Source organism: Eleutherodactylus coqui, chromosome 4 (genome assembly GCF_035609145.1).
Source record: "Eleutherodactylus coqui strain aEleCoq1 chromosome 4, aEleCoq1.hap1, whole genome shotgun sequence".
Taxonomy (NCBI): Eukaryota; Metazoa; Chordata; class Amphibia; order Anura; family Eleutherodactylidae; genus Eleutherodactylus; species Eleutherodactylus coqui.
In genome coordinates, this window is record NC_089840.1 from 216,591,317 (window position 1) to 216,618,369 (window position 27,053).

The 27,053-nt window shown below is 47.7% G+C and overlaps 1 protein-coding gene and 1 pseudogene across 2 annotated transcripts; one reads left to right on the forward strand and one right to left on the reverse strand.

Moving 5' to 3' along the window:
* Positions 1–18,829, reverse strand: LOC136626039 (anaphase-promoting complex subunit 16-like). 2 transcript variants are annotated; one of them, XM_066600749.1, is made up of 3 exons: positions 18,249–18,829; positions 3,413–3,490; positions 1–422 (listed from the first exon to the last, which is right to left on the reverse strand). In XM_066600749.1, exons 1-3 carry the CDS (start codon positions 18,343–18,345, stop codon positions 355–357), a joined length of 243 nt encoding a protein of 80 aa, XP_066456846.1. In that variant the 5' UTR covers positions 18,346–18,829; the 3' UTR covers positions 1–354. The 2 variants fall into 2 exon arrangements, with proteins under 2 accessions (XP_066456846.1, XP_066456845.1); XM_066600748.1 differs by having other exon boundaries at positions 1–437.
* Positions 18,528–25,505, forward strand: LOC136626607 (nuclear pore complex protein Nup155 pseudogene; annotated as a pseudogene).
* Positions 25,506–27,053: the final 1,548 nt, after the last annotated feature.

Consider the following 27,053-nt stretch of genomic DNA (forward strand, 5'->3'; position numbering starts at 1 on the left):
TAACTACAAAACTCATCTTTATTTTAGAAAATAAAAACATTTAGCAAAAATGTAACATTATACACAAGTTTTCACTGTATACAAATCTGAAAACAATCGTCCCTGTTCATTCCCAGTGAAGGTACAATGGTAAACGGCTTTATGGGTCGGGATAGTCACAAATGGTAGAAGACTTCAACGTGTAGCGATTTGTAGACTCATTCTATGGAGCGGCAACGACTGCAGTATAAGATGCTGGTTTTAGAAGAACAACTGAAGACATGGTAGAGGATGTTGAGCCCTGGTAGTACCTTCTCATGCTTGCACATAACAGTTTAATCGTTTAGTATGGTCCGGCTCAGGGGTGGAAGTGGGCTAGGGGTCATCTGCTTCCAACTCTTCCACTAATCCGGCCAACTTCTCCATCCGGGATACTTGTTGATCTGAAAAGATTAGACCTAAACAAATGTTACTGCAATTAGAACAGGATTCTCTCCAGTCTCTCCAGGTTGCTCCATGATGTCGGGTAATCACTGAGAAGGATCATAAGAAATCACTGCTTTTGACAGGAACATAGTCTTATCACAGTGTACATTGACACTTACAAGGTGCTCTCAAGCTGGTGACAGACTGTCTGAGCAGTTAGAAGACTTAGAAGGTTCTTTAGGGATGCTTCTTTACCCAATTAGTGTAGGCACAGGTTAGACTGTTCATATCTGTGCAAGCGTCTTCGGCACACAGCTGACATAGATTCCCGAGCAGCCTGGCGGAAGCCCGGAGGACACCATGCTAGTCAACTGGGTCCTATGGACATCATTCATGTCAGTTAAGCATGGGGTCCAGCACTTCCAATGTTTAGCTCCTATGATGGAGCCAAACAATGGAAATAATAGTGCAAATGTGAATCCAGCCTAGTTTTTGGCTGTGGATGGAGGGTTTATTATACAATCAGGATCAAATATGGCTGGATATTCAGAGGAAGTGGATAGTTTGATTGAGAAAAGAGGTCCATCCAAGTGTAAAATACCCCATTTTTAATTTTGCATAAAATGCCTTTATCAAAAATACAAATAGTGGGTGCCTTACTTGACTTATGGTCAGTAAATTACGGTGTAGCATAAGCAGAGGCAGTGAACGATAGCAAAGTACAACTCAAATGGTGCATTTCCTTGAAAGCCAACAAAATCTTGGAGATTTTCTACAGTATAATTGGCTGTGAAAATCAAGACTTCTAGACCAGCTTTTCTCAACTCCAGTCCTCAGAGACCCCCGACAGGTCATATAGGGGGGTCCCTGAGGACTAGAGTTGAGAAACACTGTTCTAGACCAGTCAACGCTTTGATGGGCTGCGCCAGCTGTCTTGGCAATGCTGATTGGAGGACCGTCTCTGACTGATGCATATCCCAAGATATGGTGCATATTTCAAAATGTTGGTGCAGAAAATGAACATGCCATGGGGTGGAGGGGGAAGGGGAAGGAAATATCATACTGCAAATGTGCTGATAATGTAAGCCTTTAAAAAGCTAAGTTGATATTTCTGTTGCCAAATTTTGTGCCTTCTGAAGTGTCTCTCGTTTTGATTGGAAAAATAGCTCTGCATACAACGCTGTTTTTATAGTCAGAATTAGTGATGAAGGCTCCAAATGTAGCCCAACCTTTGCAGAAGTCCTTACCACCTCATGACATTAGCACAGTCTAGTCTTATAGTTTTCTTAAATCATAAGTCATAGGAGTACAAAAGTAACCAGTCATTTGTAGTAACTCATACCTCTTGTTATAGTTGTATATCTCAAGATCTGTAAGTTATAGCATTAACCTCTTCAGTGGCACGCCCGGAAATTTTCCAGGACTAGCTGCGCTGCCCATAGTGACATAGCCCAGAAGATTTCCTGGCTATGTTTCACTATAGGACCATGCAGAACACAATGCCATAAGCTGTGGCATTGTGCTCTGCCTGCATAGTCCCACAAAGAACCAGTGCAGGACTTTAAAAAAAGAAGCGGGAAGATATAACCGATCTACCGGCAACTTTCCGATTCTTCCCTGCACTGTTTACATCTGGCCACGGAAACCATCGGCTTTTCAGACGCCGGCTGATGGTCCGCGTGCAGGGAGAGCTGGTGACCAACTGTCAGATGATAGCCGGGCACCAGCTCTTACAGCAGAGAACAAAGAAAACCTCCAATCTCCGCTGTTTAACCCTTTACATACTGCAATCTCTGTGACCGCAGCATGTAAAGTGCTGACAGCTGAGAACGGAGAAAACCTCTGATCTCCGCTGTTTAACCCTTTAACATGTTGTGGTCTGTGCGACTGCAGCATGTAAAGGGCTGACAGAAGCAGAGGGCTCCCTCTGTCACCATTGGACAGCTCTCCCTGCCACGTGGACCATCGGCTCGTCAGAAGCCGGCCAATGGTCTCCATGGCAGGGAGAGCTGGTGATCGGCTGTCAAATGAAAGCCGTGTCACCATCAGAACCCTCGCAATGTGATCAGGCGGTTCTGAAGGGTCTCAGTTGCATCCGGAGGCTTGAATATAGCCTCCGGGTTTGCCAGCTAAATTAGGCTATGGCGCTAAGACTCTGAGCTTCATAGCCTGTCTAATACCCTACTATGCCTCAGCATTCCAGAGTATTAGAAGAATAAAAAAAAGGATTATGCAAGTTCCCTAAAAAAGACAAAAATGTAAAAAAAATGAAAAAGTTAAAAAATTATAAAAAAAACAACAATAAAAATGCCACAACCCCACCATTCTCCCTTTAGGGCTTATTTAGACGGGCATATATCGGTCAGGTTTTCACGCCCGGCTGATATACGCTGCCCCTTTCTGCAAGGGGAGGAGCTAGTGCATTGAACTCCCGCCCCCCTCTCTGCCTCTTGCTACTGTTTGCAATGGAGGGTTGGGTCAGGGGCGGAGCTATGTTCCATCCTGTTATGCCCCCTCCATTGCAAGCAATGGCGAGGGTCAGAGAGGGGACGGGATCTCAGTTCACCAGCTCCCCGTCCCATCTCACCTGTTTCTGGGCTGGTGCACTGAGCTGATTTCTGCAGGAAGCAGACAGCTCCATAATCACTGCAGTGGCAGGGCTCGGTATTGCATCAAATTTTCCATTCATTTCAATGACTGCAATGCCAGGGCTGGCCACCGCACTGAGAAGGAAGCTGTCTGCTTCCTGCAGATTTAAACTTAGTGCATTGGCCCTACAAACAGCTGATCGGTGGGGTTCCTGGTAACGGACTTCCACCAAGCTACTATTGATGATCTATCTTCAGGATAGGTCACCAATAGTTTACAAACTCTTTAATTCACTTCCCTCAGCCATAAAACAGGCATGCATTACTTAATACAGTTTGATAGAAGAGAAATCTGTAGGATGAGTTTCTGTTTGCTGGTGTAGACTGGATTATGGTCATGATTTGCACTCGTTACTTACCATGTTTCACCTGCTTCAGCGCTGATGCGACTTGATAACTGAACACGGATTCACAAATGAAAAATCCCTCTGAGCCATCTGCAAACAGAAGGATAGAAAAACGCATGAGCAACGTTCTTGACCAGACTGCACTATTGTATGTCCTGCCTACAAGTTGTAGAACATCTACTGACACTGGCCAGGATTCCAATCATTTCCACCTACTTTTACTGACATGTGCACGTTATGGCCCCCCGTGCACGCTTATGGACTACTAGCGCCAAACACATGTCTAGGTTAAATGGCCGTTGATGAAACTGTCCCGCATCTGCAGGCGCGTGTAGTGTGTGTTTGCGATAGAAACATTACATTGTGAGCGTTACCGGCGACCATGACAGATATTAGGGACGACAATCTCTGTACATTGCTGCAGAATATGTTGGAGCTATAGAGGTAACAAGAAAATGAAGACCAGCACAAGTAACCATTTCTCCGCATTCACATGGGCGCTTGCGTATTTCGGTCTGTAAATACGCTGTTGCCTTGCGCTTTGCGGCGTATTGGTATTCTTTTACTTCACATAAATATGCAGCGTATTTCCGCATGTAATAGAAACGTGCGAAATCTTCTTGATTTTGTGGGTAAATACGTAGCGATTACGCAGGTTTCCTGTGTATTTTGTGTGCATTTGCGCATGCACATTGATTTCAATAGGCTTCTACAGTGCGTAATAGACGCTAAGATACCGTGCTTCCTTAAAAAGAAGACCCTGTCTTATATTAACCCCTTAAGGACACGGCCTATTTTGGGCTTAAGGATGCAGCTATTTTTGGCAGGGTTTTATATCCATTTTTCAAAAGCCACTTTTTGTCGCCACGGCCATATAAGGGCTTATTTTTTGCATGGCGAACTATAGTTTTTATCGGTGCCATTTTTTTTTACTCTAAATCATCACTGTTATCTATTGGATAACAGTGATCACGTCGCCGGTGACATCTCTCTGCACATGTTACCCAGGAGCAGAGGGATTTAAAATTTCCCGGGGCACGAGCCCCTCTGCGCAGAAGGATACTTCAGGTCCCAGAAGATTGGGACATCGCGGAGGACCCGAGTGAGTATTTTCACCTCTCCTTATGGATCCGATCCATGAGAGGAGATGGAACAAACTTCTTTCCAACCTTTTAAAACTTTTTCGTGATCGCCGCTTTCCATTGAATAGTGGCAATCACGTGCACAGGGGACCGGTCACCTCGGTCTCCAGTGACATCTCCTGGTTCCCGGCTACCTTCAGGAGTCGGCATCCAGGAGACTTTAAATTTGCCGGGGCTCCTGGCCTTCTGCGCATGCGCATGACGTCATACATCTGGCACACATATGCAGAAGAGCGGTGACGGGTCCCAGAGAACCAATTCCCCGTGGGAGACCACGGACAAGGCGGGTGAGTAATCTCAGCTGCCCTGATGGATCCGATCCATCAGGGCAGCTGAATCTTAATCTTTTTTTAACTATTTATTCATTTAATTGCGATCGGTGCTATACACCGGATCACATTGCCGGGAGGGGGGGGGGGGGGGGGCAATAGGGCTTTAATTCTAAGAGGATGCATGTTTTTATGTCCTCCAGGATTAAAGCCCGCTTAGCTAGGACGTAAAAAGGCAATGGGGCCGTCACTAAGAGGTTAAAGTTGAAAGTGTAAATTGTTACAGATGCCCATAATCCCACTGACAGATGATGTCACAGGAAATCAGGTGACCGCTGCAGCCAATGAGAAGCTGCAGTGTCACCATCCATTCTCCTGGCATCGGCGCTCAGACCCTGATAGCCGCGATGCCAGGAGTTCAAGAACATGATGCTGCATTTATCATTGGCTACAGAGGTCATGTGACTTCCTATGCCCCTCCCCCTGAGTCTGCAGCAGGCTGCAGTGCTGAGTCCTGGGGTACGCGTGTATCTCTGTATATTATTTTCACACAGGGCGTCCTACTGAAAAGGGGTTGTCCGGTAACCGGAGAGTCCTTAAACATAGACATATACCTTATATTTACCATCTACAATGCAGTAACAATAAAGCAATATGACCGTTGTTCTCAAACAGCTGAGCGATCTCTCCGAATATAAGTGCGAGATTTACTAAACTGAATAAGGCAAAATTCTGGCTCAATCTTAGGCTGAAGCGGTGCGCCCCCTGTGTACGTATGATGTAACTACACGCTATGCCTCACACTCACTCATCATCACCATAGCATCTGCAGGGTGGTCCACGGAAAAGAAGGACGGCAGCCCACACTGTCTATAAGAAAGTCTATCAATGTTGTCCATAGCAACCAATCACAGCGCAGCTTTCATTTCTTATACTGCTGAGGTAAATGAAAGCTGCGCTGTGATTGGTTGCTATGGCAACAAAGATTTTCTTTTAGACAGCTTTGATGAGAGTGTGGTGACGGGCTAATATTCCGTGGCCCATCCTGTACAAGAAGCTTCATTAGAATATTGCTTACTGGGAAATATTGTAATTAGATGCGCCAAGAATATAACAAAAGTCTGGAAGCTGCTGAACAGTTCCGCCCGTGGCTACAGAAATATGGCGGAGGGGGCATGCAGAGGGACCTCCATGTTGGTTCACCCCGAGTACTTTGTGGATTAGGAACAGAGGACGCCTTTACATTATAACTATTATTCCTAAGGGCTCGTGTCCTCGGGTGGTCTTTCACCGCCTATTACACATGCGTTGCACGGCCACGTAAAGCGTGCTGAATGGAGCTAATGAGAGTAAATGGACCTTCATTAGTCCTTGCACATGAGCGTATAGACACTGCATGTAGATACCAGCGAGAACTAGATCGCAGCATGCTCTATTCTCCGGCGTACCACGCAGAGTGAGCCGTATACGTTTGTATAAGCAGCGTATGCAAACCTGTCCATACACAATACATTATGTACGGGCGGCGATTCATACGCAACGCAGATACGACACAGCGGGGGATTAAAAAAAAGACAGCTACACTGCGCATGACCGCGGCCGTGAGATACGCAGATATGCGCAGTACACTCGCTGCCCGTACGCGGTATCACAAACACTGGTAAAACGCTGCGAGGGCACCTGTGGACATGAGCCCTAAGGCCGCTGAGTAATTCTCCTGAGCATGGAGATATGTATATAGATTGCAGTCGCCGTCGGGACGGGCTTCCCAATAATACACCATATCCCTGCAGCACATCATATATTCTGTCACACAAGTACCACGTCCGCTGCCGGATATCCATACTAATAGTATACATGCTAAAGTAAGGCCCAATGTCCACAGGCGGATTCGGTTTGTGGAACCAGCGCTGGAGAACCGCAAATCAAGCCGTCCATAGGGATGCATGGATGTCCGCAAAGCAATGACAAGCATGCAGATGTGATTTTTCCCACACACCGCATACAGGGCTCAGGCAGGCAGATCAGCCGGAAGGTCAGTTTCTTACTTTGATATCTGATGTTCAAAGCAGCTTTCAAAGATGGCGCCGTTGTGCTGACTTCCCACAATGCCCTGCGCTCTCCCCCCTCTGTGTGCGAGCTCCCAATGACTGGCCTCGCTCAGCTCCCGTCCTGGCCACGCCCACCTCTAGTGAACTCATCTAAGTCTCTTCCTGCCCAGGCCCCGCCCCCTCTAAGTCCCTCCACAGGACAGCATGTTCTCCTGCTGTACAGTGTACTTAGAGGGGGCGGGGTCAGGAGAGACTGTCTATACTCACAGGATAAAATCCTGAACGACCAGAGTTCAGTGTAAACAGCAGCCGTTCAGTACTGAACGTCCGCTGTGCAAAGTGAATGGAGAGGGGCGGGGAGAGAATACCCGCTTGACAGGCACCTCCCCCCCGACTGTGACAAGTTATGGTGACAGCCCCCTCCCACCGTGCAACAAGTTATAGCAATAGCCCCTTCCCCCCTGCGACAAGTTATGGTGAGAACACCCCTCCGCCTCTCCCAGTGCGACAAGTTATAGCGACAGCTCCCCTCCTCCCGACAAGTTATGGTGACAGCCCCCCTCCTGTGCGACAAGTTACGGAGACAGTCCTCCCCCGTGACAAGTACACTGACAGCCCCCTTTCCCCCCACATGACAAGTAACACTGACAGCCCCCCCTCTTCCCCGCGGCGACAAGTTGTCAGCACCCCAACTCCCGCGGCGACTAGTTGTCAGCACCCGAACCCCCGCGGCGACAAGATGTCAGCACCCAAACCCCGCGGCGACAAGATGTCAGCACCCAAACCCCATGGCGACAAGTTGTCAGCACCCCAACCCCTGCGGCAACTAGTTGTCAGCACCCCAACCCTCGAGGCAACTAGTTGTCAGCATCCCAACCCCCGCGGCGACAAGTTATCAGCACCCCAACCCCCGCGGCGACTGGTTGTCAGCCCTCTAACTCCCGCGGCGACTAGTTGTCAGCACCCCAACCCCCGCGGCAACAAGATGTCAGCACCCAAACCCCCATGGCGATAAGTTTTCAGCACCCCAAACCCCACAGCGACTAGTTGTCAGCATCCCAACCCCCGCGGCAACTAGTTGTCAGCACCCCAACCCCCGCGTCGACAAGTTGTCAGCCTCCCAACTCCCGCGGCGACTAGTTGTCAACACCCCAACCCCCGCGGCAACAAGATGTCAGCACCCAAACCCCCATGGCGATAAGTTGTCAGCACCCCAAACCGACTAGTTGTCAGCATCCCAACCCCCGCGGCAACTAGTTGTCAGCACCCCAACCCCTGTGTCGACAAGTTGTCAGCCCCCCAACTCCCGCGGCGACTAGTCAGCACCCCAACCCCCGCGGCAACAAGATGTCAGCACCCAAACCCCCACGGCGACTAGTTGTCAGCACCCCAACCCCCGAGGCAACTAGTTGTCAGCATCCCAACCCCCGCGGCAACTAGTTGTCAGCACCCCAACCCCCGCGTCGACAAGTTGTCAGCCCCCCAACTCCGGCGGCGACAAGATGTCAGCACCCAAACCCCATGGCGACAAGTTGTCAGCACCCCAACCCCTGCGGCGACTAGTTGTCAGCACCCAAACCCCTGAGGCAACTAGTTGTCAGCACCCCAACCCCCGCGGCGACTAGTTGTCAGCACCCTAACTCCTGCGGCGACTAGTTGTCAGCTTTTAACCCGCGCGGGGACTAGTTGTCACCCCCCAACTCCTGCGTCCACTATTTGTCACCACCCCAACTCCTGTGTCGAAAAGTTGTCAGCACCTGAACCCCCGCGGCGACAAGTTGTCAGCACCCCAACTCTTGCGGCAACTAGTTGTCAGCACCCCAACCCCCGCGTCGACAAGTTGTCAGCACCCTAACCCACACAGCAACTAGTTGTCCGCACCTCAACCATTCAAAATAGTCATGGCTCTCCTCCCTGCACAAACAGGATTACACTGAGATGAGACACATCTGTATAGATAACACAGGACCACTATTCACAATACTCACAGCTCACCTCCTCTCCTCCCTGCACATACAGGATTACAGTGAGAGGTGACACCTATTTGTAGAGAACACAGGACCCACCATTAACAATAGTCACAGCTCACCTCTCCTCTCCTCCCTGCACAGACAGGATTACACTGAGAGGTGGCACCTATATATAGATAACACAGGACCACCATTCACAATAGTCACAGCTCACCTCCTCTCCTCCCTGCACAGACAGGATTATACTGAGAGGTGACACCTATATATAGATAACACAGGACCACCATTCACAATAGTCACAGCTCACCTCTCCTCTCCCTGCACAGACAGGATTATACTGAGAGGTGACACCTATATATAGATAACACAGGACCACCATTCACAATAGTCACAGCTCACCTCTCCTCTCCCTGCACAGACAGGATTACACTGAGAGGTGGCACCTACATATAGATAACACAGGACCACCATTCACAATAGTCACAGCTCACCTCCTCTCCTCCCTGCACAGGCAGGATTATAGTGGGTGGGTTGGTGGCTCGCTGGGCAGGTCGGTGGCAGGGGCAGTTATACAACCCACTCCCCTCCCCCCCTGCAATAAGTTATGGCAGCCCCCTCCCCCACTCCCATGAGAGAAGTTATGACAGCCCCCGCTCCCAGTAGTAATACTTACCCTTCAGCTGATGACCGGTGGACACTCCTGTCCGTCTCTAGTACGGACTGCGCATGCGCGAATAATCTGACGCGTGTTCCTGAGCCGGCAGGCGCTGCTGCGCATGCGCAAAAAAACAGGCGCGCACCCCTGGCCCGAGGACGTGTGTTTACGGCCCGACAAGAGGAGAAGACTGAAGATAGGGAGCACTCCTGTAGGTAAGTATATATCTTCTGTATGGCTGATTTACAAAGCACAAAGTATATTACAAAGTGCTTTGTAATGGCCATACAGAAGTGCATACATACATTTGTCAGGGCCAGACAACGCCATAAAGTGCGGTGGAGCGGAGTGCCTCCACAAACGGGCAGACACCTGAGGGCAGACGTCGTTGCCGCACGTATGTGATTATTAGGCTAGCAGGGGTACCAGCGTTGCCCCGGATTAAGGGTGGGTTCACACAGGGCGGATTCCCGTCGGAAATCTCGCGGTTTGGCCACAGCAAAAACCGCGAGATTTCCGCCGGGAGAACCGCCGCGGTTTAAGCTGCGGCAGCTTTGAAGCAGCTCGGCGGCATGCTTTTCCGTTGCGGCTGGTGCTCCCATAAAGGGAGAGCGCGGCCGCGGTTTCAACCGGATTTACTGCAGCGGATTAGCCGTCCCGTGTGGACGAGGTTTCTGAGAAATCTCATCCACATGGCTGGCTAATCCCGAGATTAGCGGCCGCGGGCGGATCTGCTGCGGCAAATCCGCCCTGTGTGAACCCAGCCTAAAACTTGAATGAATGCCACATTAACATGGATTGAGATTTTAAAGAAAATCTGGGTTTCCCATAGCAACCAATCACAGCGCAGCTTTTATTTTACCTCAGTAGTATAAGAAATACCAACCAATCACAGCGCAGCTTTTATTTTACCTCAGTAGTATAATATATACCAACCAATCACAGCACAGCTTTTACTTTACGTCAGTAGTATAATACATACCAACCAATCACAGCACAGCTTTTACTTTACGTCAGTAGTATAATACATACCAACCAATCACAGCACAGCTTTTACTTTACGTCAGTAGTATAATACATACCAACCAATCACAGCACAGCTTTTACTTTACGTCAGTAGTATAATACATACCAACCAATCACAGCACAGCTTTTATTTTACCCTAGCTGTGTAAGAAATGATTTTGACAATTGTATTTCCCATCCATTTTTTGCTCTTCCTGTAATTCGCCTCACAAGGACAAGTCAATCACAGAACATGGCCGTTACTTACTGAGTGAGGAGTGCATATAGACAAGTCAGCTCTAGCGCATCTGATGACCAGAGCATTTGTAATGACCATCAATAAGGCTCAAGGGCAAACACTGAGGCCCAATGTCCCCAACCGAAAGATACACAAAGGGAAACATGGCCGTCCGCAATGAAATAAAGCATGTGGATTTGATTTGTGGACCTTTCGGTCTAGAAACAAGTTGCAGCATGCTACATTTCAGTGCGGATCCCTCATGGACGACTTCCATTGCAGTCAATGGAAGCAGTCTGACCCGCGGCCCACGCGTATCTAACTGTGCCGCCGGGCAGCGGATCCCGCGGGAAAGCAGGAGACTTGAAAAAAATCCTCCACTGCGCATGTACGGCGGCACGCCAGCCGGCACTGCCGCACACATACGTAGTGAAGAAAATAGAAGACCCGGACGGGTAAGCAGTGTCCTCGGCCACGGACAGAGTGGGAATCCACTGCGGGCTACTGCCACGGAATCCGACCCGCCCGTGGACATGAGACCTTATGGTAGGTGGTGTACATTTTCTCATGGGCACCTATGCGCCGCGCTCACATGTATACAGGCCACAAAACCTTTATATCCTAGCAAAAGATGACAAGACCAGAAATGTACAGAACTGCGCTGACAGCAGATCGCGGCTACATTCCTTTCACTATTTCATAAAAAACACAAATTCCACGCAGATGGAAATATGCTATAGCCCCCCCTTGGCTCATGTGCTGGGATAGCGCTGCCGCCGCACACGGCTGGGGTCAGGGGTTGGCCACGGCAGTCATGTGTGTATATGAACATGTCACCCCAGCAGCATGTCAACAAAAGCCAGCGAAGAAGCCTGGAGCAGTGGAGAAGACTAACCACTTTACCCCTCATCCGCTCCATCCATGGCAGGGCGGCTGTCTCTGACAGCTGACACCCGCCTGTAACAGCCGCCATCAGCGTTCACATTGATCGCAGCTGTTAATCCTTTAAATCGATCTGACAGCGGCATTTAAATGCCCCAATCGGCATTTAGTGGTCCAAAACAGCCCCCTCGCGATGAGATTGCAAGGTGCGGTTTGGTTGTCATGACACCCTGGGCCTCCTGAAGATTCCCAAGGCTACCATGAAGAGACTGACTGTCAGCATACAGCATAATGCAATACTATGGTACTGCATTACACAGTATGGCCTCATGCCCATGGCCGGGTCCATTTCCACCTGTGAAATATCGCAGCAGAATCAGACCTGGCGTCCCCCAGACACCCTATAGCAGTGATGACGAACCTTTTAGAGACCGAGTGCCCAAACTGAAACCCAAAACCCACTTATTTATCGCCCCAGCGGTAATAGTGACTGCGCACAGCGACCTCAGTGTTCATAGTGACATCCCACAGCGGATTTATTTAGCTTCACAATACATTATATGGTGCATTAAAGAGAACCATAAAAAACTACAATTCGCCCCACAAGAAGCAACAAGCCCTCAGACAGCTGCGTTATCGGAAAAATAAAACGGTTCGGATTTTCTGAATGTGGGGAAGAGAAACGAATCTTATATAAAAACCGCCTGCAGGCTTTTCTTGCACCGCACTTTGACCCCTTTGTGTGACCTTGGGTGGATGATTTTGGTGTCATTAGATTTGTGACATCGTCACCACCGCCGTAAAATCATGAAATTAGAGTTTGATGCATTGAGTGACTCTCAGGCCGGGTCAAAGATCTTATGTTAAGTCTAGCGGCGCTGTTGTGCTTCACCCATTGATTATGAGCGCTATAACCAGCGATAAGGTATTGCTGTACAGAAGTCATGCAATGCCTTACCATAGCAATCACTGCTGCTATGGAGCAGGTCCGCTTCAGGGCTTATTCACGCCTGTCCGATATACGGTGTCCCTTTCTGCAGGTGGAGGAGGTGGGCTGGTCCAGGAGCAGTGCACTGAGCTCCCGCCCCATCTCTGCCCCTCGCCACTATATGCAAGCGGAGGGGGCAGGATGAGGCGGAACTTATCTCTGCCATCCCCACCCTCCTGCCCCTCCCATTGTAAACAGTGGTGAAGGGCGTAGAGGGGGCAGGAGCTCAGTGCACTGCTCCCGGCCCGCCTCCTCCCCCTGCAGAAAGGGACACCGTATATTGGGCGGGTGTAAAAACCAGGACAATATACGGACGTCTGAATAAGCCCTCAGAGAAATAAACAGTGTAAATAAACTAAAGAAATAATGTAAAGAAATAAAATAAAATACCTTGGTTTTTTACTTGTTTACCGCTATTTGCAAGAAAAAAAATTACTAATTTCAGAAAAACCTCACATATGTGGTATCATTGTGTCCGTAATGAGCACACGAATTATCCTGCGCAGCAAATATCTCCTAAAAAGAGCAATAAAGGCAATCCAAAGAGCCATATGTACCCCGAAATGGTACAAATAAAAACTACAGTTCGTGACGCAAAAAACAAGCCCTGACAAAGCTCTGTCCATGAAAAAATCAAAAACGTTATGTGACTTTGAATGTGATGAAGTGGAAAAACCTAAAAAAAATTATGTTTTTGGCATTGTTGTAAACGTATCGAACCGCAGAAAAAATGAATTGCGTCATTTATACTGTTAGGCCTCATGTCCACGCGCTTAGAATCCGCAGCGTTTCTCCTGCACGCGGATCCGCGCCTCATAGGGATGCATTGCACACCCGCAGGTAGTTAAATACCTTTGGATGTCATTTCCCGCGTCAGGCGCGGATCCGCGTGCGGGAAACAAAATGGACATGCTCCATTTTCGTGCGGGTCTCCCGCGGGGACGGCTCCCGCAGGCTTCTATTGAGGCCTATCGAAGCTGTCCGGATCCGCAGGAGACCCGTACCAGAATTAAACTCACCTGCTCCGGACGATGCGGTTCTTCCCTTCTTCGCGGCCGGATCTTCTTTCTTTGGCCCGGCAGATGTGCCCGGCACGCCGCCGGCGTGTCGAGCCCATCCGCCGGGTCGGAGAATGAAGATCCGTCCGCGAAGGAAGGAAGATCCGCATCCTCCGGAGCAGGTGAGTTTATTCTGATTTTTAGGCATCATGTCCGCGCGGCAGGAGGGACCCGCTGCGGGATTCTACATGAAGAATCCGCGGCGGGCCTGATTTTCCCCGTGGACATGAGGCCTTAGATTGTCGCTGTAAAAAAAAAAAAATTAAAAACAATGGCAGAGTTAATTAATAAAAACTATAGTTGACCACGCAAAACATAAGACCTTATACGACTGTCGACTGGAAAATTAAAAGTTGTGGCTCTTGAAAACTGTAAATGAAAATCCCTCAGAAATCGTTGCGTTCTTAAGCCCAAAATAGGCCATGTCCATAAGGAGTTAACCGCTTAACATCACAGGACCACAGATCGCGGTATGATGTAATGCTATACATTAGATCATACTGTAGGAGCGATCAACGCATCACAAGTTGTTGTCCCCTCTGGGGACTAACAAAAAAGGTAAAATTGCATTTTTACTGATTATTAAATTAAAAAAGCTAATAAAAGTAAAACAAAACCCTTTTGCCATATTTATAATAAAGGGATCTAAATAGTAATACAAAAAAACATATTTAGTATCGCAGCGTCCGTAAAAGTCTGATCTATCAAAGTAATGCATTATTTACCCTGCATGGCGAACATCATCAGAACTAGAGATGAGCGAGCCTACTCGGCCAAGCCCCTTTTTTGCCTGAGTACCGCGATTTTCGAGTACTTCCGTACTCGGGCGAAAAGATACGGGGGGCGCCGTGGGTGAGTGGGGGGTTGCAGCGGGGAGTGGGGGGGAGAGGGAGAGAGAGAGGGCTCCCCCCTGTTCCCCGCTGCTACCCCCGCTCCGCCATGCCGCCCCCCCCGAATCTTTTCACCCGAGTACAGAAGTACTCGAAAATCGCGGTGCTCGATTGAGTAATTACTCGAAACGAGTAGGTTCGCTCATCTCAGAACATAAAAATAAAGAACACCAGAATTGTGCTTTTTTGGTCACCCCTATATCCAAGAAAAAATGTAATAAAAAATGATCAAAAAGCCGTATGTACGCCAGAATGGTAGCAATGGAAACAATGGGGCGTCCCGCACAAAATGAGATGTCGTACAACTATGTCGAAAAAATGAAAAAGTTATAGTCGTCAGACGATGGAAGCAGGAAATAATTTTTAAAAATTACATATCTTCGAAAAACAAAAAAAAGGAGTACAGCCCAAAAAAAACCTATATAACTTTGGTATTATAAGTATTCGTACTGACCCATAGAATAAAGTGATCAGGTCATTCTTGTTGCAGTCTGTACGCCGTAAAAACAAGACACACCCAAGATGGTGGAATTTAGTTTTTTTCCCATTTCACTCCACTGAGAAGTTTTTCCTTACATTATATAGTACATTATATAGTACCACTGAAAAACACAACTCGGCCCGCAAAATACAAGCCCTCATAGAGCGACGTCGATGAATAAATGAAGGAGTTATGATTTTTTTAAAAGGGGAGAGGAAAAAGCGAAAATGGAAAAACAAGGGCCGTGTCATTAAGGGGTTAAAACACATATATACCGAGCAAAAAATATATAACCATCACTTGCATCATATATACACTTCTGTACATCCCATATGCCCCCTGTATATACAGATAACGACAGTTATCACACATTTTATATATAATGTGAGCCCTCACTGACCGACTCTGAGGCTGACTTCACACTGCGCTCGTCAACGTGCGATTTCACCGCGGATGTGAGGCGTCTTTTGTATTAAAAACATCTGGCATCACTTCGGAGAAGTAGCGATCCTCCGCCGCGGCTGATCACGGAGTTTCTCCCATTGTTCTCATTGGTGAGACGCCTCATTGCATCGCGTGCATCTAGCACATGGAGCGATGCTGCCGCCGGCCCCACTGACAACAATGGCCGCTGCGATGTGAAGGCGCGCCCAAAGACGGTACGTGTCGCGATTCTTTTCCTGTATCGCTTTGTGGTGCAATGTGGGTAAACAATCGCTCATGCGTATGACCCCGTTCAAAAGAATGGGGATCATATTCACATCCCGCAAGGCACAAGACTCGTGGGAGAATCTTGCCCGTGTGAAGCCGGCCTGACTCATCACTAATTCCCTAAGGCCGCTCTCACGCACGCATTAGCACATCATGGCGTTTTACTGCGATTTCGCGCGGCCTTTTCTAAGGCATTCCACTATTTGTCAGCGTTTTTTGAAGCGCCCCACTATGGGTGATGAGGTGCGTTAAAAAGTGCTAAAATGCACGAAAATAGAGCAGACAGCGCTTGAAAATCACAGCGTTAGACATGCTGCGTCCGAGCGCTAGTCGGCAGAACATCACTGAAATCAATGGAGGCGCTGTGCCGCGATTAAGCATCGCAGTAAATAGCGGGCTGTGTGAGAGCGGCCTTACTCCCCATGAAGGACAAACATGACATTTGGCGCAAATGTTCCTTAGATCCTAAGTAGGAAAAGTAACGGGGTCACAACTGGATCATACAATTCTAGCCAAGGAAGCACGCGGTCACCTCCACGCGGTGTTTCCTGGGTAACGTGAAGAACCAGGCAAAGTGGGGAACATACTATAATCCTCGGTTCCTGTTCTCTGTACCAAACTAACTGGGGCGAAGCCGAGTATATCAGCCAGTATATATATATATATATATACACACAACACCCGTATGCGCATAGCGCTCACACCATACATACAGCACCATCATCCACCGGCCATACACGCCTTCTACACAGGAATATGGGGTCGGACACATATACTCTATCATATATATATATATACAGAACAGAGATCAGAAGGCAGCGCCCCAGAGTGGGGGGGGGGGGGATTTATATTTACCAATTTAATAAATATAATATTTTTATCTCACCCTGCGGTAGCCGGGTTTCCCTGGGGAGCGCCGGTGGGTCAAAGATCCAGGCCGGCAGGAAGAACCAGATAATCGGGTGGTTGAGGTGATAGATTTGCTGGTCGCCGGTCCTTACGACATCACATCATGGAGAGCATCGGAGGGAAATTAGAATATATAAGTATAAACCGGAGAGAGATAGACAATAGCAGAAACTAAATAAAAATCCCCAGCGAGCGGTCCGGACCATGCGGAAGGGGCGGGCCCAGGGGATTATACAACGCTTCTTTAGATGAGGGGTGCACTCGGTGTGAGGCACCCTGTGAAGTAGGTCCGGCACATTTATATGTCTGTTGGAGTCCGTTCACTGCAGCGCTGGGAATATTTATATAGAACACACATATACAAACGTTATACAACATCCAGAGCATCATATACAGACAGTATGCACACAAGGTATAATGTGCATTCACAGCATGCACACGGTGTATTATTTAGGCCGCCTGCAGACGGCTGGGTCGGAGAATTCTCGCAGCAGGATCCGACCCGCGCCCTGGCAGTGAGCAGTGCGGCTCACCTTCTTCCGCGTCTTCTCCTCTCTGTGATGTGCAGGCTGCCACCCAGTGGGCACATGCGCAGAGCGGAGGCGGCGTGCCAGGGGTGACATCTCTGTGTGGGCCTCTGTGAGACCCGCACAGAAATAGAACATGTCATGATTTGTTTACCGCGTGTGATTTCACACGGACAAATCACGGCCGTCTGCATAGGATTGCGTTTTGCAAAGCAATCCTATGCAGGCGGGCACGGGCGGAAATTCTGCGAGAAATCCCGCCGTGGAATTTCCGCCCGTGTGCAGGGGACCATAGTCATATACAATGTATACCAACTATACAGTGTAGTATACAGGCATATCTATATACAGTGTACTACATATAGAATATACACACTATGCCCACAGTGTATTATACTACCATATACACACACTGCACACTGTAGTATACAGCCATATATACACACTATACATACCGGTAGTATACAGCCATATAGACACACTATACATAGCATACAGCCATATACACACACATACATAGTATACAGCATATATACACACACTACACATAGCATACAGCCATATATACATACATACATAGTATACAGCCATATATACACACTATACATAGTATACAGCATATATACACGCACTATACATAGTATACAGGCATATCTATATACAGTGTACTACATATAGAATATACACACTATGCCCACAGTGTATTATACTACCATATATACACACACTGCACACTGTAGTATACAGCCATATATACACACTATACATACCGGTAGTATATAGCCATATACACACACACATACATAGTATACAGCCATATACACACATACAGACTATACAGCCATATATACACACTATACATACCAGTAGTATACAGCCATATACACACACACATACATAGTATACAGCATATATACACACTATACATACCAGTAGTATACAGCCATATACACACACATACATAGTATACAGCATATATACACACACACTATACATACTATACATAGTATACAGCATATTAACACATACATAGTATACAGCAAATATACACACATATGAGCAGACTACATACACCAGACGTGCAGCAGAGTGAAGCTTCTCTCCTTCGGCAGTAGGAGCTCCGAGGCTCCGCAGAGCCGCTCACCATGATGTAATCCTGCGGAGGGCATATTAACTTTTTCTTCCCCAGTTCTGCCTAAACTCAGCAATTCAAGCAACCTTAGGGTTAGGGTTTAGGCTTGGGCTTAGTTGCCGACCCTCCTACGGCCGTGCTGCTGCTTGTTTAACTACCCGGCCACACGTGCACATCTCCAAAGGGGGTGTGTCTCCAACAACCAATCAGGTCGCTGGAATCGCTCACTGCTACTGAACTGCGGCTGAAATCCCAAATATGCCTCCCGGCTACTCTGTGTTGCAGTTCTGCAGGAAGAAGAGACAGGAGTCACGTGAGCTGTCAAACCCCGCTCGAGCTCCGCGGGTCACGTGTCCTCCCGCGCGCACCTGATGTCACAACAGACTGCACACGGCTCAACTGACAGTTGAGAGTCGCGCTCAACCCGTATGGACGACGCGATGGACGCAGCCAAGAAGAGGATCCAGCGCCTGCTGCACGAGGCCTCAGCCTACAGGGACTTGTCATCCGCCCTGGACCTTCGGGACAGCCCTGCTCTGTCAGGTAACTCCCCTGCTGATTACCCTCTGCAGGCCCCTCATCTGCTCGGTGTCGCCCCCACACTCCCGGTGGTCAGCGCTGTGCACACAGTGCCGCTTCCCCCGGAGATGTTAGATTATTTTAACCCTATGAAGAACACTCATTGCATGATGGGAGTGTTCCCTGAGATCAGCCAGGCTTGGCTGACCATTAGCAGTGACCTCTTCCTGTGGGACTTCCGCACCGGCCGGAATGTCACTCGCTTTGGTGGCCTCAGGGACACAATAGTGTGTGCTGGACTGGTCAGACCTCAAGAAGGTGTCGTCCAGCCACAGACATCCCATCTGCTGATCATTGCCACTCCGGTCACACTTGTTGTATTAGGAGTGAGCTGTCTGCAGCCTGAAGATCCCCATGACAACCCTTCTGGGCAGATCCAGCTGCTAGAAGAGCCCTTGTATTCAGCCGCTGCAGAAGATACCTACGTATCTGTCGCCGGCACACACAATGGGCGCATCTTTCTGTCTGGTACATCCGGCTGCTTGTATGAAGTGGTCTACCGGGCTGAAGCCGGCTGGCTTAGCCCCAAGTGGCAGATTATTAACTGTACGCGGAGCGCGGCCGGCGTGCTGCTCGCCTCCTGGCTTCTAAGCAGCCATGACCCCGTCGTTCAGATCGCTGTGGATGACAGCCGAAACATCTTGTATACCCGCTCTGAGAGCGGCGTACTACAGGTCTATGACTTGGGTCCAGATGGCAGCGGAATAACCAAAAAGGCGTCAGTATTCCAGGACGCCATCGTATCCGCTGCTGTAGGGATCGCCAAGACAGCCGACCCGTCACTCTTCAGGCCCATCATTCAGATTGCTGTCATTGAAGATTCAGAATCTGTGAATTGTGACTTGGTGGCTATTACTGGCGCCGGCGTCCGCCTTTACTTTACATCCGCCCCGTCAAAGCGGCCCGCAGCTCAGCCCTGGCGATTGGATTTAGTCCATATTCGCCTACCGCCCGGATTTATAGACTCTGCCACCGTGGACAAGCCATCAAACGTCCATCAAGTGCTTTATAGCGATGGCGTTTTCCTTATGGCAGCTGCTGAAAACGCCGTCTATGACCAACTATGGTGCATCAACCATAACTGCGTCCCATTTCAGAACCAATTAATGGAAACACATGCCGTAAAACATCTGCGGGGTCATTCCTGTGTAATTGCGTCTGTCAAGGACTCTTCCATCCAACAACATATGGTTCCAGCCAAGACGTTTGTTGTGCTCTCCGCACATGGAAGCCATATCTTCTCTCTGGTCAGACCGGTGGAGCAGCTTCAGGATCCTCTCATCGACGCTTATGAAGATGAAGATGAGCAGAAGACTGAACAACTTTTTAAGGTGTATCACCCGGACCAGGCCTGTGCAGCTAGTTTACACCTTGCGTGTTCTACTGCTGCCTCCGATCAGAAGCTGTCTACCTGGGCTACTGAGGTATTTTTCAGATATGGAGGAATAGCGCAGGTGAAGAATAACTCTTCACTTCCCGCACCCAATAACACCAGGGCAAATAACACCATATCTGTTGGGTCACCCTTACCCACATGTAGCCAGATACCAAATAAACGCTTCCAGGGTTCAACTCAACAACATTTTTCTGGAGGACACAATGGGATTTACATCTATTTTACCAGCATTATTCACCTCATCTGGGATAAAGACCTCATAGTCGAAAGAACATGCAAGAATGACAACGGTGACTTCATAAAAATGGATAGTGGCATCTCCGGAGAACTTCTGCAATCAGCTCTACGAGACCTCAGAGACTTACAAGGATTTCTGGAGAGAAATTTTAATTTTGGAACGGGCACCCTCAGAGATCTAAAGTCTAAATATGAGAGCACGATCCCTCGTGGCAACAGAGCGACCACCGGCACAAGGCAGAAGCTGAAGAACAGTTCTGGAAAAGCCTTCAGTTTCCTAAAGCGTGATACCAACACCTGCCATCACCAAGAGGTACATGACGAGTGTCACACTGAGGCCCCGCTAACGGAGAAGACCTCCCTTCAAGGAATTCACCAGTTGGTGAAGAAGACCTGCCAAACCTTAGCGGTGTGGAACCAGTTCTGTGAGCCCCACTTTCACCAGGTAGTGTCTGGGCTTCGCAAGGAGTTGCAGAAGCAGCTGAAAAACATGACCTTTAAAGATCTAGTCATCCGGGGGAAGAAGCTGACCAAGACTCTCATCGCATCATTGATCGACTGCCATATCCGTCACAATGTAAATACGGATGAGGTGATCTCTTACCTGCAGCACATGTGCCCGATATTTTACAGCAGTGAAGATGCCATATTGTCCAAGGCTTATGTACTTATACAACGATCCCTTCAAGTCAACAACAAGTATGATAAAGAACAATTGCTGCGCGCGTCACTGCAGGAGTACCAGAAAGTATGTCACCTTCTTGACTTGGCTAGTGTTTGTGGCAAGTACAGACAGCAGTGTTTTTATGAGGGTGTAGTACAGCTGTGCCTTACATATGCTGGAAACAAGGATCCGCAAGGCCTTGGTTTGCGCTATCTGAAGAACGGTGAGCCCGAAGGCGATGAGTTGGGCTTACAAGCATTTGAAACCAAGATGCACAGCTACAAAATCATCATTGATTTACTGCAAGAGCTGGTCAACCAAAGGAAATCTGCTCCCCGAAGAGTAACCACAAAGCACGACCCCTCTGGACTTCTTTTTCACCAGATACTGGAATTGCTTCCGCGCTCTGCAGATGAATTCTTCCATATTGTGTTATTCAACTGGCTCATCAAGGTTGATCTCACAGACGTCCTGCTGGAGCTGAAGTCACCTTTTCTGGAGTCTCATTTGGTGCGCATGTCCAACCATGAGGACAACGAAGTGCGCTACATGAATTTATTGTTCTGTTACTACCAGAAGAAGGGAAGTCCCATCAAAGCTGCCAGGGTGATGGCCAAACTAGCGGACTACGAGAGCCCCAACATCTCTCTGAAAGGAAGGATTGAATACTTATCTAGAGCCATCTTGTGTGCCAGAACCACCAATGGCCAGTATGGACGTGCTGAAGATTCAGAACTCATACATGAGCTGGAAGACTTAATGGATGTCGCTAAAGTACAGCTTGAAATCCAGAAAGTGCTACTCAGGAAATACTCCCAACATCCTCCAGCACAGACTTCTGCGGCGCAGCTTGATTCACAGGTAATGGACCTTACAGTTCTGTATGAGAAATTTGCAGACCCATTCCAGCTTTCAGAGTGCAAGCTTGCAATCCTTAGATGTGCTTCTTTTTCTAATGCTTTCTTGGTGCAGCAGATATGGAAGGAAATCATACAAACAGAGTTGAAGGACAGCGTAGAGATGGATGCTGCCGACAGGATGCAACTGCTGAACCTGAAGTTGGTCTCACTGGGCAAGATCTATGCCAGCACTCCCATGTATCTTCCTCTTCAGTTTTTGGCTCAGTACCTGGAACAACAAGTCTGCTCCTTGGATTGGCCGGCAGACTTTGGGTTAAAGACAATATTGGAGATGAATGTGCCGTTTCCCACGTGATTTCAGAATTGGAAATCCCTTCTGGACGGAGGTGAAGAAGCCTTTCCTTCTGCCGCAATGTATTCATGGGCTGCTCCCCGCATATGGAAATGACCATAATATCGTCCAGAGCCTTGACAGACAGCAATTTAACACAACCTGTGTTCCAATGCATCAGATCACACGGGCGTATTTCCAAGCCAATATAGCTCCGGGCGTTTTTACATTGGGCCCAAAAGATAGTCCAAGAACATCGGCCGCTGCATGGGCTCCTATGCTTAGCTCCGCCCCTTCCATTGCACAGTATCAGCGGGGAGGAACAAGAGGTAAGCCTGCGATTGGAAGGGAGGGGAATGGAGAAGTTGAGAAAACATCAATCTATTTTACCACCTTTTCTCAACAACCACTCATTCCACATTCCCCATTGGCTTATCAGTTCCGCCGACATTCTCCATGCTCCACATCTTACTCTACTGCTAGAAATATTGGGCATCTTGTCTTGCTGCATAGATAACATCGATCTGCCGTACCAACTTTCAAAATGTTGATCCAGGGATTATTCTGACTGCCATTATGGAGTCAGGAAGGAATTTTTTCCCCCAATGGGCTAAATTGGCTTCTGCCTCATTGGGGGTTTTTTGCCTTCCTCTGGATTAACAAGATAAGGTGGTACAGCAGAATGATGGTATTCATGCATCAGGACAACATGTGCCACGATTTGAGCAGTAGAGAAAGATTTTAATCATGGGGACTGTGGACTTAAACGACAAGCCGAGGGAAATTGTGTAGAAGTGGAAAAAACATCAATCTATTTTACCACCTTTTGTCCACTTCCACTAATTCCACATTCCCCATTGGCTTATCAGTTCAGCCGCCATGATCCATGCTCCACATCTTACTCTACTGCTTGAAATATTGGGCATCTTGTCCTCCTGCATAGATAACATCAATCTGCTATACCAACTTTCAAAATGTTGATCCAGGGATTATTCTGACTGCCATTATGGAGTCAGGAAGGAATTTTTTCCCCCAATGGGCTAAATTGGCTTCTGCCTCATTGGGGGTTTTTTGCCTTCCTCTGGATCAACAAGATAAGGTGGTACAGCAGAATGATGGTATTTATGCATCAGGACAACATGTGCCTCATTTAGAGCAGTAGAGAAAGATTTTAATCATGGGGACTGTGGACTTAAATGATAAGCCAAGGGAGAATGTGTAGAAGTTGGGAAAACATCAATCTAATTTACTACCTTTTCTCAACAACCACTCATTCCACATTCCCCATTGGGTTATCAGTTCCGCCGACATTCTCCATGCTCCACATCTTACTCTACTGCTAGAAATATTGGGCATCTTGTCTTGCTGCATAGATAACATCGATCTGCCGTACCAACTTTCAAAATGTTGATCCAGGGATTTTTCTGACTGCCATTATGGAGTCAGGAAGGAATTTTTTCCCCCAATGGGCTAAATTGGCTTCTGCCTCATTGGGGGTTTTTTGCCTTCCTCTGGATCAACAAGATAAGGTGGTACAGCAGAATGATGGTATTCATGCATCAGGACAACATGTGCCTCATTTAGAGCAGTAGAGAAAGATTTTAATCATGGGGACTGTGGACTTAAATGATAAGCCAAGGGAGAATGTGTAGAAGTTGGGAAAACATCAATCTATTTTACCACCTTTTCTCCACTTCCACTAATTCCACATTCTACATCGGCTTATCAGTTCAGCTGACATTCTCCATGCTCCACATCTTACTCTACTGCTAGAAATATTGGGCATCTTGTCCTCCTGCATAGATAACATCGATCTGCTATACCAACTTTCAAAATGTTGATCCAGGGATTATTCTGACTGCCATTATGGAGTCAGGAAGGAATTTTTCCCCCCAATGGGCTAAATTGGCTTCTGCCTCATTGGGGTTTTTTTGCCTTCCTCTGGATTAACATGATAAGGTGGTACAGCAGAATGATGGTATTCATGCATCAGGACATGTGCCTCATTTAGAGCAGTAGAGAATGATTTTGAGCATATAGAACATGGACTTAAATGACAAGCCGAGGGAGAATGTAGAATGTGTGGAAAGTGACAAAAGGTGGTTCAGCACATTGATGTTTTCTATACAGCAGGAGAAGATGCCCCATGTTGGGAGCAGAAGGGAAAGATATTGACCGTGGAGAATGTGGGCTTAATTGATAAGTCGATGGAGAATGTGTAGAAGTTGAGAAAACATCAATCTAATTTACTACCTTTTCTCAACAACCACTCATTCCACATTCCCCATTGGCTTATCAGTTCAGCTGACATTCTCCATGCTTCAACTCTTACTCTACTGCTAGAAATATTGGGCATCTTGTCTTGCTGCATAGATAACATCGATCTGCTGTACCAACTTTCAAACTGTTGATCCAGGGATTATTCTGACTGTCATTATGGAGTCGGGAAGGAATTTTTTCCTCCAATGGGCTAAATTGGCTTCTGCTTCATTGGGGTTTTTTTGCCTTCCTCTGGATCAACAGGGGGGGGGGGGGGACAGGCTGAACTAGATGGACATTGTCTCTCTTCAGCCTGTGTTATTATGTATTTGTGGGCAGCATGGTGTCTTAGAGATTATCACTGCTGCCTTGTAGGGCCATAATTAAAAGGGGTTGTCCATTTGCAAATGATTGATAGCCTATCTTTAGAATAGGCCATCGCTAGCATATCCGCCAGGGTGTATTCACAGACATAGGTTAATGTAGTCAAGCACTCAGCTGATTTCTGCAGAAAGAAGACAGCTCTATTCCCAGGGCAGTTTTCAAAGGGAATTTGGACTGCACCACAAAGCAAGGCCGCTACAATGCGAAAGGAGCTATATGCTTCCTACAGAAATCAGCTCAGTGTACAATCACCCTGGCCTGGTAAACAGCTAATTGGTGAGGGTATTGTGTGATGGATCCACATCACTCTACTATTGATGACCTAAACTGATGATAGGCCACCAAAAGTTTACAACTAAACAACCCCTAGAAATTTGGCTATGGCAACATCTGCTGTGCATGGAGCTTGTTTTCCGTGTGTTTGCCTGGTTTTTTTTTGTTGTTTTTTTTTAGGATAGGGAACTCGCAAGGTAATGAGGACCCTTGACGTGGGTTGCGAGCTTACATATCTTGGCCAAAAGCGGTGGAAACGAACACCTCTGTATTGCATTCTACTTTGTCCATACACTTTGATTTTATATTGGCATAGCGTGGTGTTAGTACGTTTGGTGCACTTGGGGTGTTGGAGTATCTGCCAGGTCATATATTCATGCCACTGCATTGTCAGTACATGACTTTGTTTTACTGGCAGACCATACCCAGTGCATATATAAACACACTGAGCAGTCACTGGCATCTCCTCAATATATTATTTATTGTTCATTTGGATCCACACAATGAAGAATAAGTTTTCAGTGATGAAAAAACGTGCACAAACACGGCCATGTGAAGAAGCCCTAAGACCTGGATAAGTTAACACAATGGTGGAACTTGACATGTTTGCGTATTTTGGCCAAGATATAAACCAATACCTCATGTTATTTAATGAAGGAAGATAGAACAATTACGAGATTGATATTTTCTTTATTTAAATGAGTAAAAAGGTTATGAGTTCATGGGTAAAATGAAAAGAGGAGCTTCTACATGAAGGTATTGTGAGGTGCAGATGGGTTCACATGGCAGCCCAGAATCAAGGGAAGGTTCCTGGGTCTGCCATGTATTGCAGTCTATTAAGCTCTGTCACAGTCAGCTCTCAATAAAGCATCGTTAATAATACTATATGCTACTGTAGAAGTGACCAAACTGTTGCAAGGTCAAATCACCAATGGGGACCAAAAAAATTAAGATTATTAATTTTTAAAAAAAATATTTCAAAAATAAAATCTATTTAAATAAAAAAAAAAACCTTAAAGGGGTTGTCTGGCCAAGACAAGTGTATGTATGCACTTCTGTATGGCAATTACAAAGCACTTTGTAATATACATTGTGCATTGTTAATGAGCCATACAGAAGATATATACTTACAGGAGTGCCCCCTTCTTGTGTTGACGGTCCTGTTGTCCCTGGTTCCGACAAATTTCTTTCTTCTGTCTTCTCCTCTAGTCGAACTGTGGACTCGCGTCCCGTTTGTTTGCACATGCGCAGTAGCGCTCCTTGGGCTGTGAGTGCGTGCCTGTGTCTTCGCGCATGCGCAGTAGCGCTTGCTGTCTCGGGTACGCGCGGCAGTTCGCAGTGAGGGTCCGCCGGTCTCAGCTGGAGGGTAAGTATTATTACTAGGGGCGGGGGCTGTGTCGGTGTGGGGTCTGTCACCATAACTTGTCACACAGGGGGGTGGGCTGTCACCATAACTTGTCGCACGGGGGAAAGTGGGTGGTGGGATGGGGGGCTGTCACAATTACTTGTTGCACAGGGGGTGTGTAGGGGGAGGTGGGCTGTCACCATTACTTGTCGTTTCGGGGGTGGGGGTGTCACCATTACCCGTCGCACGGGGGTTGGGTGGGGGAAAGGGGTCTGTCACCATTACTTGTTACATGGGGGGGATGTCACCATTTCTTGTCGCATGGGGCGTGGGTGAGTGTGGGGAGGGGGGCTGTCACTATTACTTGTCACACGGGGGAGGGGGGCCTGTTACCCTAACTTGTCGCACGGGGTGTGG